At 40.0% G+C, this 18,971-nt stretch overlaps 1 protein-coding gene across 11 annotated transcripts in view; it reads right to left on the reverse strand.

Moving 5' to 3' along the window:
• LOC134203753 (filamin-A) overlaps positions 1-18,971 on the reverse strand; it is a 352,847-nt gene that overhangs the window by 264,339 nt on the left and 69,537 nt on the right. For all 11 annotated transcript variants that reach the window (XM_062678633.1, XM_062678643.1, XM_062678623.1 and 8 more), the window contains one exon: positions 10,556-10,934. In XM_062678633.1, the coding sequence (XP_062534617.1) occupies positions 10,556-10,934 (379 nt within the window). The remainder of the gene's footprint in view (positions 1-10,555; positions 10,935-18,971) is intronic.

An 18,971-nucleotide genomic window follows, 5' to 3' on the forward strand; every position in this document is an offset into this window, starting at 1 on the left:
CTGCTTATTTAAAGCCACCAATTAAAGAATGACCGGCAATAAAAGTGAAGAAAAATTCTTCCATGAACAGACCGACCACGTGGTTTCTTGATGACCCATTTGGTGCAATAAAAAGCTATGCAAGCGAACAAATACCTACTTAGTGCACCAGACCGTATCCAATAAATCGCGGTGTTCCCTCCCACTGAGGAATATTTCATGCAAAAAAGCTTAGAGAAATGCATTTAATAGGACAGTAGAATAACACTTGCTTAAAGAATTAGAATTTTTCCATAAATTATTGATTTTTTTGTGGAAAGCTTTTTTTGTAGAAATTTTGTGTGTGCTTATAATAATTAGACCTGTGCGCCGCTAACATAATTCGGGTTTCGGGTTTTCAAACCGGGTTCGGGTTTGGAAAATTAGAACAATGTCGGGTTCGGGTCGGGTACGGGTTTGTGAGATGATAAAATGTCGGGTTTGGGTCGGGTACGAGTTTAATAAATAAAGTATTGAATATTTTTTATTCGCTTCTGGTAATTTGAAGGCTTGTTCGTTGTTTGGGCCTATACCCTTTTGAGTGTAAAGAGAAATATAAAATATCTAGTTTGAGTTTTCCGCCAAAAAAATAGTTCGGGTCCAGCTCGGGTTTAAGACTGCAAAAATTGTCGGGTACGGGTCGGGTTCGGGTTTGATAAGATTTTTCATTCCGGGTTCGGGTCGGGTCCGAGTTTGAAAGGAATTTCTAAATCGCGTTCGGGTCGAGTTCGGGTTTACAAAATGTGAAACCCGACCATCGCTAGTGCCGATACGATCAATGGAGTACAGTACTGCACGATAGATTCTTTTCGGCAGACCAGGTTCGATCAACGGTGAGCTGATGGAATAGGCCAGCCCGAATTGTTAGATTGAGTCCCTATCTAGGCGGTCGATTAACGTGGCGGATTCGGTATTCGGTCAGTGAGTGAGTACTTGAATGGTTGGTGAACTTCGTAACGGATCAACAGGCTAAAGAGCCAGGTAAGTGACGAATTAATGTGTCCGACGGAAGGCCGCGATTCATAAGCCGTATGGCATCCATGGAGATCACCCCGAGCCCTCGTTCTTCTTCTTACTGGCATTACATCCCCACACTGGGACAGAGCCGCCTCGCAGCTTAGTGTTCATTAAGCTCTTCCACAGTTATTAAACTGCGAGGTTTCTAAGCCAGGTTATCATTTTTGCATTCGTATATGAGGCTAACACGATGATATATGAGGCTAACACGATGATACTTTTATGCCCAGGGAAGTCGAGGCAATTTCCAATCCGAAAATTCCCTAGACCGGCACCGGGAATCGAACCCAGCCACCCTCAGCATGGTCTTGCTTTGTAGCCGCGCGTCTTACCGCACGGCTAAGGAGGGCCCCCTCGTAAAAAATGTTAATGGCCAATGACCGAATATAAACATGGATCAAACACATTAATTAGTCATTTCCATAAAAAAGTGCTAAATTATAAAACAATCATAGTTCAGGTACAAGTGCATTTTTGTTTCACTGATTATTTCTAATCATACTTAACTGCAGTAACGTCTAAAACCTACACACTTATTTTTTTACCGGGATGAATCTCAGCAATTTGTTCAACTTTTCCCGAGATTCGCACAGCCGAGCCCCAGTAAACATGTTTTTCGCCGAGATATCTGTCAAAGTTGCTGAAAATCAGTAAATAATTTGTCGAAACTCAGCTAACAACCATGATTTCTGACGGGATATCAGTTTTTATTTTGCTGGGCACACGGCTGTGCGGATTTTGCCGAGCTGCAGAAATAAAAACTGAGTGTGTACTTGGATTAGATTCTATTTTCAAAAAATTTCACTTTTAGACAAATACATACTGGAAATGAGTTCGATCGAAGCAATCGACGCGTGTAGATGTGTCTCTGACATGTTACTGCAATTTTTTTGTGCATTCCTATTTTTTTTTGCAATTGTACATAATTAGAATCCATTCAATTTGTAATCTGTACTAAAAAGATGTAAAATAATATTTGCATTGTGTAAAAATGTGTTCGCGATTGTAATATCCGGTGTCAAAATCTCGCGTCGCTAACCATCGGCTAAAAGCCATGATTCGGCCGGTCGCAGTGGACCTAGTTCTAGAACAACAAACAAGTTTTTTTTTTTAATCTAGAAAATAATTGTGAAAATAAAGCTCTTGGAGTTGGTACAGTTGGCTGCTAGTGACTGCAAATCTCTACAACGTGGAAAAAACTCAAAGGTGCAGCCCAATCGGGTTGTACGCAAAGGTGACGTTGAACTACGTAGCTGTATGTAATGTACAGGTTTTCGACTTTTCTGTTCGATGAGACCAAAGCAAGCGTTTTCCAAGCCCAGGGTGAATCTGTTTTCGTTGGTTATCCTGCGCTCCTGAGATTGACACTCTCAAGCTATCACATAATCCAAATTATCAATTGATAAAAACTCGCTAGAGAGTAAAAATCGTTCGATAATTGTATCTCGATTGGTAAATGCTACTTTTGAACTTATTTTCCTACATAACACCAAAACACAATACCAAACATATGAATGAACTTCATTGTTGACATTGAATTGGTATGAATAAGGGACCGACTGTTTACTTCGATGACATTTACTTCCAGGGTGCATCAGCCGTAAAAAGTGTAGACAACAACCTTCCGTGCACCATGTTTACGGTACTCGTCACTGAGTGGCGATACCGGCGTTTCTATCTGTTTTGTTAAACCCGCTACTCTAGGTTTTGAGATTTTCAAAATTTTCACCATTATCTCATGGAAGAATGGTAGTTGGAAATCGATAAAATGTATGGAAAAATAAGGTCTTTCGCAAATTTATGGAAAATGAAAGTGTTTTAGAAAAAAGTAGTGATAAGGAATGAAGTATGAGGTGAAAAGATTATCTCATGCATTTAGTTTGCACTGATTAGTAGTTTTATAGTGATGAAATTTCGATTTTACTACCACTGAAAAAACGCCATCTCTTGCATTAATCGTTTTGACTGGTACCTTATTGGGTTTACATAAAATGATAAAAAATCGATTCCAAAATTTGAAAATGTATCGCTGATGACAACTCGCCTACTTTTCACACCTGAGAAGTTATCAAATGATAATTTCAATAATTATCATATGAGAATGAATAAGCACAACCCTGGCTGAAAGTGTGGTCCTGCAACCATCACCGACGCAAACTGGAACAAAGACTGTTACCGCGTAAAATAGCCGTCACAATGTGGAAATTATTAAAGACCTAGTTTTCTACCTAAGTAGGTGGAAGATATCGGAGGAAGGAAGGGGATAGGACAAAGGGAGGAGGAGGAGATCGAGAAAAGGCAAGCAACGAAGAGAACAAGTGCGGTCGAGGAATAAAAAAAACGGACTGCGTGGATGAATTCGTGGAAGACGTTTATGCAACAGTGAATAGAAAAATAAAACGATAAACGATTGCGGGAGTTACCCGTGGTAGTGTATCGGCAGCTAAAGAACCCTAATACCACTTCGTTGAACCCCTTGTGCGGAAGAACCGCTCAGCTTCGCCGAAGGGCTTGCAGACAGATTGAACTCAATTCGTTCCCGGAATAGCCCGTAATCCTGGTTTGTGGCACTCGGCGAATAATAAGTCTACATCTTTCGCCAAACAAGCTATCTAACGATTACCCATCTGGTAGGTCCCCCACGCGGATCGAACGAGCGCCATTTTGGAGGTTACGGGAAGGACGTGAAACTTTCCTACTCTATAGCTCTATAAGAGACCCCGTTGGCCCTAAAGAACCCGTATTCGCGACGAATCCTGTCTGCAAAATCTTGTTCGACAGACCCGACGAAGGAGCCCGATTAGTGAGCCTTGGCGAGGACTGGGGGAGTGAGGAAGCTAGATCCCCTCCCTGGTCATTTTGCCACGAAAACTACGACAGAAGGATCTGAGCCTGTAGCATTTGCGACGTGGGGCCATTGCACTCCCCCTGCTCTAATCATCATCAACGGTAAATACGCAGCATGCATAAACGTATGAAACCCTTCCTTCCACTCTATGTATTTTGAACGCGAGGGCCCCACCGGATCCCGAAACGGCCGCAACAAGCTCTAAAAGTTATGGTTATTTGTAAAACAAATAAAAATATAATATATAATGTTAAGCTAAATTCCTGTCCTCCTTACTATTATTCTTTAGTTGTCCTTGATAGTCTTCTTCTTTGTGACGTGTTCGATTCTCCTTGTCTACATAGTTGGTGAGGTAAGTGGTTCCCAGCAAGTTTCACCGACCGGGTATAGCCACGGGACCAGTCGGTCATTACAAGACTAAGCATCCGCCGCTAAGCCAGTTTAACCCCCGGTGGCTCATTACAGCATAGTCCATCGTGAAAGCTGGACTGTCAACGGCATTTGGTGGTCATCATATGGAAGAAGTCAGAGTAGACGCTACAAAGAAATTTGACAGTTCATTGATGATTCCAACCTCTCTACTGATATCAATAGACGTATGCAAGAAGCTGCCGTCAAATGCACTTACCTAAAACCCTAAGCTTTCGAGAGAAAACGCACTTATACGTTAGCAGAAACAAACTACCTAAGGTAAAAGCCCTGTAAGTTGCATTAATTTGACGTCTATGCTGGCTTGAGGTCTCCAGTTAGCCTTGCAAACAAAGGCGCAGAATTTGGAGATGGCGAAATCGATTCTCGATCCTATCTAGGATGTTTTCGGGTGGGAAACATTCTCGACACCCAGGGAATAGTGAATCCATTATATTAGCCACACAAGATACATGCTAATGCATTGGCGGGCATAGAAAGCTTTCAATTAATAACTAATTTATTTATTTATTTCATCTTTCTAAAGAAATGCTAATAGATTAGTTGAAGAAGTTGAAAAGCAGACCAAGTTCCAGTTGGAATGTAGTGCTATGGAAGAAGAAGCTCGCGATTCACTTACGAGATTGGCTGATTCACCGAAACCGATCCCCATACAAGCAAGTAAATATTATCATGCACAAATATTGTAACACACTGGAGACGATTTACGCAGAGGATATGGGCCGCGTAATTTAAAACAACGTAAAAAACCACGTAAATCTCAAAATATATGAAATTCGAGTGAAAAAAAAATCGCATAAAAAGCTATTCATATAAAAAACCGCGTAAAAACGACTTCAGTGTACATCGGGTATGGAGCGTTGACTCTTCCTTGATCGAACGGTCCAAGAAAATTGAAAATCCATCGTGAAACGGCTGAGATATTAACGATCAAAGTCTTTCATATTTTCGTGACGTTTTTCAATTTTTTGCAATTGTAAAGTGTACCCCAATATAGAAAAGACAGACGTAGTTCTACGTCAAAACGTTCGATGATCTCAAGCATTCGGAGGAAACGGACGACGTTTTGCAAACTCGGTTTGCAAACTCGATTCTCCATACAACAAATGGTCGGGGTTCAGCCAAACCGCACCAAGCGGCTTTTTGAATGAGTTGTGATATTTCGTTCGCAAAAGGAAAACGGAAAATATTTCATGTCAATTCATGCGTACATTTGTTGTAGGAGATCCTCAGTTATGGTGTTGAACGATGTCCGATGCGATTTTTGATTAAATGAATCTGTTACACGAAAACTTTGGCAAAAAAATTTGAATTTTTTATTGGCGCTTGGTGTGATTTGGCTGAACCCCGACCAAGTATGTATACCATGTATGTATATCGTCTCCAATTTAGCATCTTGTATTGTACCATGTACGATTTGATGTTGACTGGAAAGCGACCGTGTGCCGCTTAAAGCGCACAAGCCTAACATGAGTGCCAACCGGCACATCAGGATTAATACCAATGAGATTTTGATTACGGTATACTGGTCACGGCAAACGACACACACACGCGCGCGGAAAGTAATGCAAAATAAACGACATGAAAAAAAACGTAAATTAACAAAATATGTCTGGCTGAACATTTTTATTTAACCTCAAATAGAGATAAAATAAGGGTTGCTGATTGGCAGTAGCTTTCCGGTTACTATCAATGTGGTTGAACAGCCGTAAATATTACTTTATTTTCAATTTAATTCCCGTTTCTTTTTTTACTTTCCTTACGTTAAAGAAATGATTACGCGGGCGCCTAATCTGAAATTGAAATGAACAAATCGCTCACTTTGAGCGATTGATTGTTTATTAATTAAGGAAATGCTAATACTGTTGTGTAGAAGTTGCATAGGTCACATCACTTTCCATGGTGAATCCCGATCTATGTTACTGATTACCCCACCCAACTAACAAAACTTCCTTCCCGTGGTAATTGTGGAGATGCAGAGGTATTCTCGGTCTCTATAATTCCACACTATGACACACTATAATTCCCTCCCCTTCCCAACTGACTGTAAGGACTGGGCCGGCGCCGTTATTGATCAACATTTGTGAGCTGCTAAAAACGTGCGCTTCGAGAATAGATGGTAAATCCTAACCACTATTCACTTGGATCGTAGTGCAATTTGCACCAGTTTTGATCAATAACGGAGTAGCAACCATTGATATGTACAGTCAGTCTAAGCTAAGCTTAGAGGAAGCCTCCTTTCAAGAGGCTCGGAAGCCTCCTTTCAAGAGGCTCGGAAGCCTCCTTTCAAGAGGCTCGGAAGCCTCCTTTCAAGAGGCTCGGAAGCCTCCTTTCAAGAGGCTCGGAAGCCTCCTTTCAAGAGGCTCAGAAGCCTCCATTCAAGAGGCTCAGAAGCCTCCATTCAAGAGGCTCGAAAGCCTCCTTTCAAGAGGCTCGGAAGCCTCCTTTCAAGAGGCTCGGAAGCCTCCTTTCAAGAGGCTCGGAAGCCTCCTTTCAAGAGGCTCGGAAGCCTCCTTTTCAAGAGGCTCAGGCCTCCTTTCAAGAGGCTCTCAGAAGCCTCCTTTTAAAAGGCTCGGAAACTTCCTTTCAAGAGGCTCAAAAGCCTCCTTTCAAAAGGTTCGGGAACCTTCTTTCAAGAGGCTCAGGCGGCCCCTTCCAAGAGGCTCGGAAGCGTCCTTTCAAGAGGCTCCAGGCCTCCTTTCAAGTGGCTCGTAAGCCTCCCTATCAAGAGGCTCAGAAGCCTCCTTTCAAGAGGCTCAGAAGCCTCCTTTCAAGAGGCTCAGAAGCCTCCTTTCAAGAGGCTCAGAAGCCTCCTTTCAAGAGGCTCAGAAGCCTCCTTTCAAGAGGCTCCAGCCTCCTTTCAAGAGGCTCCAGAAGCCTCCTTTCAAGAGGCTCAGAAGCCTCCTTTCAAGAGGCTCAGAAGCCTCCTTTCAAGAGGCTCAGAAGCCTCCTTCAAGAGGCTCAGAAGCCTCCTTTCAAGAGGCTCAGAAGCCTCCTTTCAAGAGGCTCAGAAGCCTCCTTTCAAGAGGCTCAGAAGCCTCCTTTCAAGAGGCTCAGAAGCCTCCTTTCAAGAGGCTCGGAAGCCTCCTGTCAAGAGGCTCGGAAGCCTCCTTTCAAGAGGCTCAGGAGCCTCCTTTCAAGAGGCTCAGGAGCCTCCTTTCAAGAGGCTCAGGAGCCTCCTTTCAAGAGGCTCAGGAGCCTCCTTTCAAGAGGCTCGGAAGCCTCCTTTCAAGAGGCTCGGAAGCCTCCTTTCAAGAGGCTCGGAAGCCTCCTTTCAAGAGGCTCGAAAGCCTCCTTTCAAGAGGCTCGGAAGCCTCCTTTCAAGAGGCTCGGAAGACATTTTTTTTCAAGAGGCTCGGAAGCCTTCTTTCAAGTGGCCCGGAAGACATTCCTTTCAAGAGGCTCGGAAGCCTCCTTTCAAGAGGCCCGGAAGCCCTCAAAAGGCATAAAAGTCATGTAGGAAGCTTTAAAGTAGCTCGTAAGCCTCATTTTGAAAGGCCTCCTAGTGTGCCGCTGTAAGCACGCTCAAAGTTTCGTTGAAACTAATTTGATCTAGTTAATAAAATTTGTCTCAAATCTTATGATGGCTGGAAGGAATAAGCCGAAACGTTATCAAAAACCCAAATTAATCCACCTATCGTTGGTGGTGCCTTTCTCGCATTTAGTTGAGACACCAACCTTATATGGAGTATATATGGTCCGATGTACCATTTTCTTCATAACTTTCAAACGCAATGACCGATCGTTATAAAATTCAATAGTGATCAACAAGGCTTTGTCCCCTGACGAATGAAACTTGTTGCGAGAAAATCGGTTAAGGATTACTATACGAAAAGTTGTCTAATGTTTTTTATAGCTTTTGTGCACACACATACGCACACACATACACACACACACATACACACGGACAGACAGACATGTGCTCAGCTCGTCGAGTTGAGTCGATTGGTATATAATACTATGGGTCTCAGAGGCTTCAATCAAAAGTTCGTTATCGGAGTGAAATGATAGCCTTTCGGTACAACTTAGTTGTACGAGAAAGGCAAAAACCAATGGTGTCTGTAAAAAATCAGCAAACCAAGTATATAAAACTTAACAATGACCAAAACCCCATCAAACCTCATTAAAAATTTCAAAGAATTTCCCAAATAAATGCCGAAGTATTTGATGACAAAAATAAAATTATTTTTCCTGGATGTTTTGAATAAGTTTCCGAATACATTTTCGAGGAGTTTTCAAGAAAATTTTGAGCAATTTTTCGAAGAAATTGCGGATAACTTTTCGAGGAAAATCCTATTAATTTTCCATGAAGTTCCTAATAATTATGTGAATAAATTCCGAGAAATTTCTGAAGAATTTCCAAAGAACTTTCCCAGCTGGTTTCAAAGAATTTTCTGCGGATATTCTGAATAACTTTTGCATGCAAATTCTGAAAATTTTCAAAAAAAAACTGATTTTTTTATTGGTTAATAAAAATCGGAGCTTTCCAAATAATTTAACAACGAAATTCATGAGAATTTTCCAAGAGAGTTCTAATGAATTATCCGAGAAAATAGCTTAAAGAGATGCTGAAGAATTTTGCGAGGAAGTTTTGAAGAATTTCTCGGGAAAACAACAAAGAATTGTCCGAAGAAATTGCAAAGATTTTTCCAAGGAAATTCAAAAGAATTTTTCGATGAATCTCCAACGTTGGAGTTCTTGATAGTTTTCCGAAAAAACATCTCGGGAATCAAAAGCAATAAAATATAGCCAGGTCGAGTCATGCTAGCGCCACCGCCGCCAGCTTAAAATTACGCCGAGCAAAATCACGACAAACGCAGCCGACAACGATTTCCGGATCGGTGCACACCTCTAGATGACGTCATTTGACACATTTTACTGAATTGAGATGCCGATATGTCGTAACATGCGACTCGCCAGTGCTATTGAGCGATTGATTTACCGAAGAAGTGATCCGGATGTCTTGCGTCTATTTATCTATAACATTAGTGGTCTCATGCAAAAAGTGAACGACCGATTTCTGCTGCAGTTCCGTCGTATAACATCATTTCACAAATACCTACTGGTTTGCAAAAATTAGCGCATTTTTTGTGTGGCCCATGAAACAAAACCGACGACAACCTCTAATTATCGAATTGCTCATCAGTCTGATTCTGGGAAGCACAGGTTTTGTCCAACCGGAGCTGCAACCGCGATGAGTAGCACTGGATTTTATTGCGTGATATGCGGCTTATTTTTGGTCGTCTAAAAACAGATTAGCTTATTATTAAACTTCCCAAAATTTGGTGATTTTGGCGTTTCGCTATAATTAATTTCGAAAAGAAATGTTTCATTTGTCAATGTTCGGTTTGATCATCCATACTAGCGAAAGATAAAAACCATTGCATGTTTGTTCAATTGATCTGCTTCGGATCTCGTTTGTAGCAAACATTCCAAATATCAAATCACGCGCCGGAAGATTCCTATACCCTGACAAGAGAGGAAACTTCTTGGAATCAACCCAAACAAAACTTACTCCTTTACTGGATTTATTGATTGCCCAGGAAAGGCAACAGGTTGGTATGGCATCGCCAATCGAATTGGTTGATCTTCCAGTCGAGAGACCAACAGTCCATCTACGGTGCTCAGTGGAACCGCAGCGGGTAAATGAAGTTAATCAACCGAAGGTCGCGTTTCAACACGGTCAGTTGGCTATCGAATAAGGTCCGATGTGGCGAGCAATGTAGCTCGTGCAGGTGAGAAAAGACAAGCGCTCACAACAACTTCCTTTTCGGCAAGAGAAGTCACACGCGTGAATGCGTGAAATGATAGATGCGGAATTATCTGACAACTGTGCGAATTGTTTCTTGCTTTTAATAGTTTATAGACAAAATACATGACTTCCTTCTTTTCTATGGAAAACTTTAAATTTTAACATTCCTATGTGTTGAAAGTAGTACATTTGGATACGTGTTTCATGTTAAAAATGTACAAAATATGTATTAAGTTTAAAAATTAATGAATTTTTGTATTCGTCCCAAGTTTCCATCACAGATTAAGGGTAATACAATTATCCCAACATTACTTAAAATTCAACTTCAAGTAGGGGAAACCGCCAAATGTTGAACGTCTAATTTTGTTGCCTATTGTTGAACTCCCATAAGAAATACACGTGCGTTCAACAATAGGCGAAGAAATTAGCCGTTCAACATTTGGCGAATTACCCTACTAGTTAAAACGAATAAGTATATCGAGTCTACTCACCGATATTGACGATCTTGATTCCCTCGCACTGCAGAAACTTCAGCGCCACCGACACATTCTCCAGCTTCTGGCTGCGGAACGTGGGCCGCTTGTTGTGTTTGCTCATGCGCTTCTGCGACAGCACCTCAATCAGGGCGATCAGTTTAAGCCCATCGGCGAGATCGGACTCCAGGCTGGCGATGTTCTTGTCGATGATTTTGAGGTGCTCGTTGGCCCAGCGGGTAAAGGTGTTCTGCTGTATCCGCTTCCACTGGGCATCCTCGGCCAGTTCGCGTTCCGCTTCCATTTCCGCTTCCTCGTCCTCCGGGTCGTCGTACTCGCGCGGTTGCTGCTGGGCCGTTAGCTCTTGGTAGTACTGGGGCTGGGCACCCTGAGGGTTCTGGCGGAGGGGGGAGAAATCGAGAAGGAAATTATTGATACATATTTTTTAAGGGATTTATGAGCGTTATTAGTTAATAAACTTATAAATAAACATAGAATATTAGAAAACATGCTAACAATATTATGGATTTAGCAAATTATGCTAAGCTACTCATTATTTTTGTGTGCATTCCACACACTATGTGTTTGTAATATACATCCATATTCTTGTTTACGTACGAATGCACTTTCGAACGAAAGTTGATGCGCATTCTCGATTACGCCAGCAAAATCAAATGAGAAAAAGGTTCGTAAGAATCGCATTCATTCGAAGGTACACTGACCCCACAATCATGGGTCACACACTTATATGAGTCATTTTCATTTAATCAACATGCAAATTGGAGTGACTAAATATTGTTACAAAGTGATCCATACATGTGGGGTCAGTGTATCAGTCATCCGTAAACAAAAATAGGGATGATAAGGTAACTGCTCCTGGACCTGGACTATGACTATCTCGTAGCTTCTATATTCAACTCATCAGAAAACTTTTTTATATCTGTGATAAGATTGGTGCTGTATTTCTTACTTTCACGATAAGAATGCATGTGAGTAGGATGGAAATGAAAACAGTTATCCTAGTAGCATGCTTAGCAAAAAAAATCTCTTCTGTATCCTCGCCAAATATTAAAAAGACTTTAACCTAGAAGAAGTCATCTTGAATCTGAGAAGAAAAAGAGACCTTCGAAGTCTTGAATAGTGATATTGAAACAACAATTTCACGACTTCGCGTCGTGAAGGCATGCCCTACTTAAGAAAACATTCAATTACAGTCGACTCTCTACATCTCGATGTTCTACATCTCGATATCTCGGTTTTCTCGGACCCTTCGGTCTGCATACATTCGAGCATTCTAAGGGTAAAATCAGCAGTGATTAAAATTGTTCGAGACTGTCAGTTTGAATATGAATCTGAAACATTAATTTTAACAGCAGCTGTTCTAGATTCATTTTTATACCAGTCAAATGTCAAAAAAATAAAACTGGTATAACGCTCCGTTCTATTTTCTGCAGATTTGAACCACGATTGAATCACGAGATTCAAATATTTTCCAATTGTTTTGGTGTATGAATGCGTCATTTTATCTACGGATCAATCCACTTTGCAATTACGGCGCCTTTCTTGGCGCCAACATAATGATTTCATTTAAATGAAAATTTGAAAAACATGAATAGAACACTGCTGTCGATATGTTCAAATTTTTAGGCTACTAGACCATCTTTGGACAATAACAAGCAGATCAATAACAAGAAATGACATTTCAAGACAAAATTTTCAAAACGACTTATCTGCTTTTGTAAACAAAGATTCAAACGACGATTTGACGAATCTGATAGCTCTCCCACGCAAACCAACACCATTAATAGGTAGGTGAAGGTTTCCGCTACATGTTGATGATGTTGATTTGCGTGGGAGAGCTATCAGATTCGTCAAATCGTCGTTTGAATCTTTGTTTACAAAAGCAGATAAGTCGTTTTGAAAATTTTGTCTTGATTTGTTTTGTTGTCGTGTTTCATAGCATCGAGCTTTTTTGAATCTAGTATCCATTTCAATTTTCCTTCCATTCCAAGATCTTTGGATATGTGAAGTCATATGACTTCGTCAGTAGATGGAAACCAGCGCGGGGATGAAAAACTCATTTGCAGTGCAAAACGTAAACAAACAAGCTTTAATTTCATACAAAAATCCATGATGGCTGACAAGTCAGATCACCCCCCATATAAGCACCCTGTTCCATTCCTCAATCTCTCTCTATCTCGATGATCCCTTCAATATCGAGATGTGGAGAGGCGATTGTATTTCAAAGGGGGTTCCATTTTGATCAAAATCAAAGTCTATTTCGAGGCATTTTAAATGAAAAAAAAAACAAAATGCGCGGCTAATGAATTTTTTTTTTTTATTTAATCAGACTAAGGCCGAAGTGGCCTGTGCGGTATATAAGAGTCTTCTCCATTCGGCTCGGTCCATGGCTACACGTCGCCAACCACGCAGTCTACGGAGGGTCCGCAAGTCATCTTCCACCTGATCGATCCACCTTGCCCGCTGCGCACCTCGCCTTCTTGTACCCGTCGGATCGTTGTCGAGAACCATTTTCACCGGGTTACTGTCCGACATTCTGGCTACGTGCCCGGCCCATCGCAGTCGTCCGATTTTCGCGGTGTGAACGATGGATGGTTCTCCCAACAGCTGATGCAACTCGTGGTTCATTCGCCTCCTCCACGTACCGTCCGCCATATGCACCCCACCATAGATGGTACGCAGCACTTTCCTTTCGAAAACTCCAAGTGCGCGTTGGTCCTCCACGAGCATCGTCCAGGTCTCGTGTCCGTAGAGGACTACCGGTCTAATTAGCGTTTTGTAGATTGTCAGTTTGGTACGGCGGCGAACTCTATTCGATCGGAGCGTCTTGCGGAGTCCAAAGTACGTACGATTTCCAGCCACTATGCGTCTCCGAATTTCTCTGCTGGTGTCATTTTCGGCAGTCACCAGTGAGCCCAAGTACACAAATTCTTCTACCACCTCGATTTCTTCACCACCGATGCAAACTCGCGGTGGGTGGCTCACATTGTCTTCTCTTGAACCTCTTCCTATCATGTGCTTCGTCTTCGACGTGTTGATGACTAGTCCGATCCGCTTAGCTTCCCTCTTCAGTCTGATGTAGGCTTCCTCCATCTTCTCAAAGTTACGTGCCATAAAATCTATGTCGTCGGCGAAACCAAACAGCTGGACGGACTTATTGAAAATTGTACCACTCGTGTTAATCCCTGCTCTTCGTATTACCCTTCCAAAGCGATGTTGAATAGCAAACACGAAAGACCATCACCTTGCCGTAACCCTCTGCGGGTTTCGAAGGACTCGAGAATGCCCCTGAAACTCGAACTACGCACATCACTCGATCCATCGTCGCTTTGATCAACCGTGTCAGTTTATCCGGAAAACCGTGTTCGTGCATTAGCTGCCATAGCTGGTCCCGATCGAGGCTAATAAAAGAAACTTTCAATACTTTTTGTAATTTTTAAAAATCATTCCTTTAACTAATAACATAGTTGAGTTTAACGAAAGTTTTTACCTCTGGGAGGTGCCACAAAATTCTTTTTGCTATGCATATTTGACGTACATGGGTTGGATTTGGATTGAATTTGATTTAGATTGGATTTGCATTGAATTTTGATTTTATTGGATTCGGATTGGATTTGAATTGGACTTGGATTGGATTTGCATATGGACTGGATTTGAATTGGATTTGGTTTTGGATTGGATTTGGGTTGTTTGGATTAGAATCGAATTGGATTTGTATTGGATTTGCATTGGATTTGTATTGGTTTTGGATTGGATTTGGATTGGATTTGAGTTTGATTTGGATTGGATTTGAATTGGATTTGCATTGGATTTGGATTGGTTTCGGATTGATTTTGGATTGGATTTGGATTGGATTTGAATTGGATTTGGTTTGGTTTTCGATTGGATTTAGATTGGATTTGAGTGGGATTTGGATTAGATTTGGATTGGATTTGGATTGGATTTGGATTTTTATTGGAGTTTAATTGGATTTGGATTGGACTTTTATTGGATTTGGATTTGGTTTGTATAGGATTGGATTTGGTTTGGTTTTGGATTGGATTTAGATTAGATTTGAGTTGAATTTGGATTAGATTTAAAATGGATTCGTATTGGATTTAGATTTGGATTGGATTTGGATTGGATTTGCATTGGATTTGGATTGGATTTGGATTGGACTTGGATTGGATTTGGACTGGATTTTGATTGGATTTGGTTTGGTTTTCAATTGAATTTAGATTGGATTTGAGTTGGATTTGGATTAGATATGAATAAGATTCGTATTGGATTTGGATTTGGATTGGATTTGGATTGTACTTGGATTGGATTTGGACTGGATTTGGATTGGATTTGGTTTGGTTTTGGATTGGATTTAGATTGGATTTGGATTGAATTTGGATTAGATTTGGATTGGATTTGGATTGGATTTGGATTGGATTTGGATTGGATTTGGATATGGATTGGATTTGGATTGGTTTTGAATTGGATTTAGATTGGATTTGTATTGGATTTGGATTGGTTTTGGATTGGATTTAGATTGGATTTGTATTGGATTTGGATTGGTTTTGGATTGGATTTGAATTGGTTTCGGATTGGATTTGGATTGGATTTGGATTGGATTTGGATTGGATTTGGATTGGACTTGGATTGGATTTGGATTTGGACTGGATTTGGATTGGATTTGGTTTGGTTTTGGATTGGATTTGAGTTGGATTTGGATAAGATTTTAATTGGATTTAGATTGGACTTGGATTGGATTTGGATTGTATGTGGATTGGATTTGGATTGGATTCGGATTGGATTTGGATTGGACTTGAATTGGATTTTGATTTGGTCTGGATTTCGATTGGAATTGGTTTGGTTTTGGATTGGATTTGGATTGGATTTGCATTGGATTTGGATTGGATTTGGCTTGGATTTGGAATGGATTTGTTTTGAATTTAGATTGGATTTGGATTGTTATTGGATTGGATTTGGATTAGATTTGGATTTGAATTGGTTTTGGATTGGATTTTGATTTGAATTGGATTTGGATTACATTTGGATTTGGATTTGGACTGGATATGAATTGGATTTGGTTTGGTTTTAGATTGGATTTAGATTGGATTTAAGTTGGATTTGGATTAGATTTGAATTGGATTTGCATTGTATTTGGATTGGTTTTGGATTGGATATGGATTGGATTTGAATTGGATTTGGATTGGATTTGGATTGGATTTGGATTGGACTTGGATTGGATTTGGACTGGATTTGGATTGGATTTGGTTTGGTTTTGGATTGGATTTAGATTGGATTTGAGTTGGATTTGGATTAGATTTGAATTGGATTCGTATTGGATTTGGATTTGGATTGGATTTGGATTGGACTTGGATTGGATTTGGACTGGATTTGGATTGGATTTGGTTTGGTTTTGGATTGGATTTAGATTGGATTTGAGTTGGATTTGGATTAGATTTGGATTGGATTTGGATTGGATTTGGATTGGATTTGGATTGGATTTGGATATGGATTGGATTTGGATTGGATTTGGATTGGATTTCGATTGGATTTGAGTTGGATGTGGATTAGATTTAAATTGGATTTGGATTGGATTTGGATTGGACTTGGATTGGATTTGGACTGGATATTGATTGGATTTGGTTTGGTTTTGGATTGGATTTAGATTGGATTTGGATTGCATTTGTATTGGATTTGGATTGGATTGGATTTGGATTGGATTTGGATAAGATTTAAATTTGATTTAGATTTGATTTGGATTGGATTGAGTTTGGTTTGGATTTGGATTGGATTTGGGTTTGGTTTGGATTGAAATTGGATTGGGTTTGGATTGGATTTGGATTGGATTTGGGATGGATTAGGATTGGTTTTGGATTGGATTTGGATTGGATTTAGATTTGATTTGGAATGGATTTGGATTTGAATTGGATTGGATTCGTATTGGATTCTGATTGGATTTGGATTGGACTTGGATTATTTTTGGATTTGAATTAGATTTGGATTGGATTTGGATTGGACTGGGATTATATTTGGATTTGGATTGGATTTGGATTGGATTTGGGTTTGATATGGATTAGATTTGCATTGGATTTGCTTTGGATTTGGATGGGATTTGGATTGGATAACGGATGGATTTGGATTGGATTTGGACTGGAATTGGATTGGATTTGGATTGGATTTGGATTGGATTTTGATTGGATTTTGATTGGATTTGGATTGGATTTGGATTGGATTTGGTTTGGATTTGGATTTGGATTGGAATTGGATTGGGTTTGGATTGGATTTGCGTAGGATTTGGGTTTGGGTTTGGTATGGATTTGGATTGGAGCCCGATTGGATTTGAGTTAGGGTTTGGTTTGGATTGGAATTTGATTGGGTTAGGATTGGATTTGGATTGGATTGAGTTTGGTTTGGATTTTGATTGGATTTGAGTTTGGTTTGGATTGAAATTTGATTGGATTTGGATTAGATTTGGATTGGATTTGGATTGGATTTGGATTGAATATGGATTGGATTTGGATTGGATTTGGATTAGTTTTGCATTGAATTTGCTTTGGATTTGGATTGGATTACGGATGGATTTGGATTGGATTTGGATTGCATTTGTATTGGATTTGGATTGGATTGGATTTGGATAAGATTTAAATTTGATTTAGATTTGATTTGGATTGGATTGAGTTTGGTTTGGATTTTGATTGGATTTGGGTTTGGTTTGGATTGAAATTGGATTGGGTTTGGATTGGATTTGGATTGGATTTGGGTTGGATTAGGATTGGTTTTGGATTGGATTTGGATTGGATTTAGATGTGATTTGGAATGGATTTGGATTTGAATTGGATTGGATTCGTATTTGATTCTGATTGGATTTGGATTGGATTGGATTTAGATTGGATTTGGATTGGACTGGGATTATATTTGGATTTGGATTAGATTTGGATTGGATTTGGATTGGATTTGGGTTGGATTTGGATTGGTTTGGATTGGATTGGTTTAGATTGGTTTGGATTGGTTGGATTGGTTTGGTTTGGATTTGGTTTGGGTTTGGTTTGGATTGGAATTGGATTGGGTTTGGATTGGTTGCGTTGGATTTGGGTTTGGGTTTGGTATGGATTTGGATTGGAGCCCGATTGGATTTGAGTTAGGGTTTGGTTTGGTTTGGAATTTGATTGGGTTAGGATTGGATTTGGATTGGATTGAGTTTGGTTTGGATTTTGATTGGATTTGGGTTTGGTTTGGATTGAAATTTGATTGGATTTGGATTAGATTTGGATTGGATTTGGATTGGATTTGGATTGGATTTGGATTGGATTTGGATTGGATTTGGATTGGATTTGGATTGGATTTGGATTGGATTTGGATTGGATTTGGATTGGTTTGGTTTGATTTGGATTGGTTTGGATTAAATTTGGATTGGTTTAGATTGGTTTGGATTGGATTGGTTTGGATTGGATTTGGATTGGATTTAGATTGGATTTGGATTGGACTGGGATTATATTTGGATTTGGATTGGATTTGGATAAGATTTGGATTGGATTTGGATTGGATTTGGGTTTGATATGGATTAGATTTGCATCGGATTTGCATTGGTTGCTTTGGTTTGGATTGGTTTGATTGGTTTGTATTGGTTTGGATTGGATTGGTTTGGATTGGTTTGGACTGGTTTGGATTTGGATTGGATTTTGATTGGATTTTTATTGGATTTGGATTGGATTTGGATTTGGGTTTAGTTTGGATTGGAATTGGATTGGATTTGGATTGGATTTGGATTGGATTTGCGTAGGATTTGGGTTTGGGTTTGGTATGGATATGGATTGGAGTCCGATTGGATTTGAGTTAGGGTTTGGTTTGGATTGGAATTTGATTGGGTTAGGATTGGATTTGGATTGGATTGAGTTTGATTTGGATTTTGATTGGATTTGTGTTTGGTTTGGATTGAAATTGGATTGGATTTGGATTAGATTTGGATTGGATTTGGATTGAATACGGATTGGATTTGGATTGGATTTGGATTGGATTTGGATTGGATTTGGATTGGATTTGGATTGGATTTGGATTGGATTTGGATTGGATTGGGTTGGATTGGGTTGGGTTGGATGGGGTTTGGATTGGATTTTGATTGGATTTTGATTGGATTTGGATTGGATTTGAATTGGATTTGGATTGGATTTGGATTGGATTTGGATTGGATTTGGATTGGATTTGGATTGGATTTGGATTGGATTTGGATTGGATATGAATTGGAATTGGATTGGATTTAGATTTGATTTGGATTGGATTTGGATTTGGATTGGATTTAGATTGGATTTGAATTGGAATTGGATTGGATTTGGATTGGAATTAGATTTGATTTAGATTTGATTTGTATTTGTTTTGTATTTGATTTGTATTTGTTTTGGATTTGATTGGGTTTGGGTTGGATTTGGATTGGATTGGAATT

This window comes from Armigeres subalbatus, chromosome 1 (assembly GCF_024139115.2).
Source record: "Armigeres subalbatus isolate Guangzhou_Male chromosome 1, GZ_Asu_2, whole genome shotgun sequence".
Lineage (NCBI taxonomy): Eukaryota > Metazoa > Arthropoda > Insecta > Diptera > Culicidae > Armigeres > Armigeres subalbatus.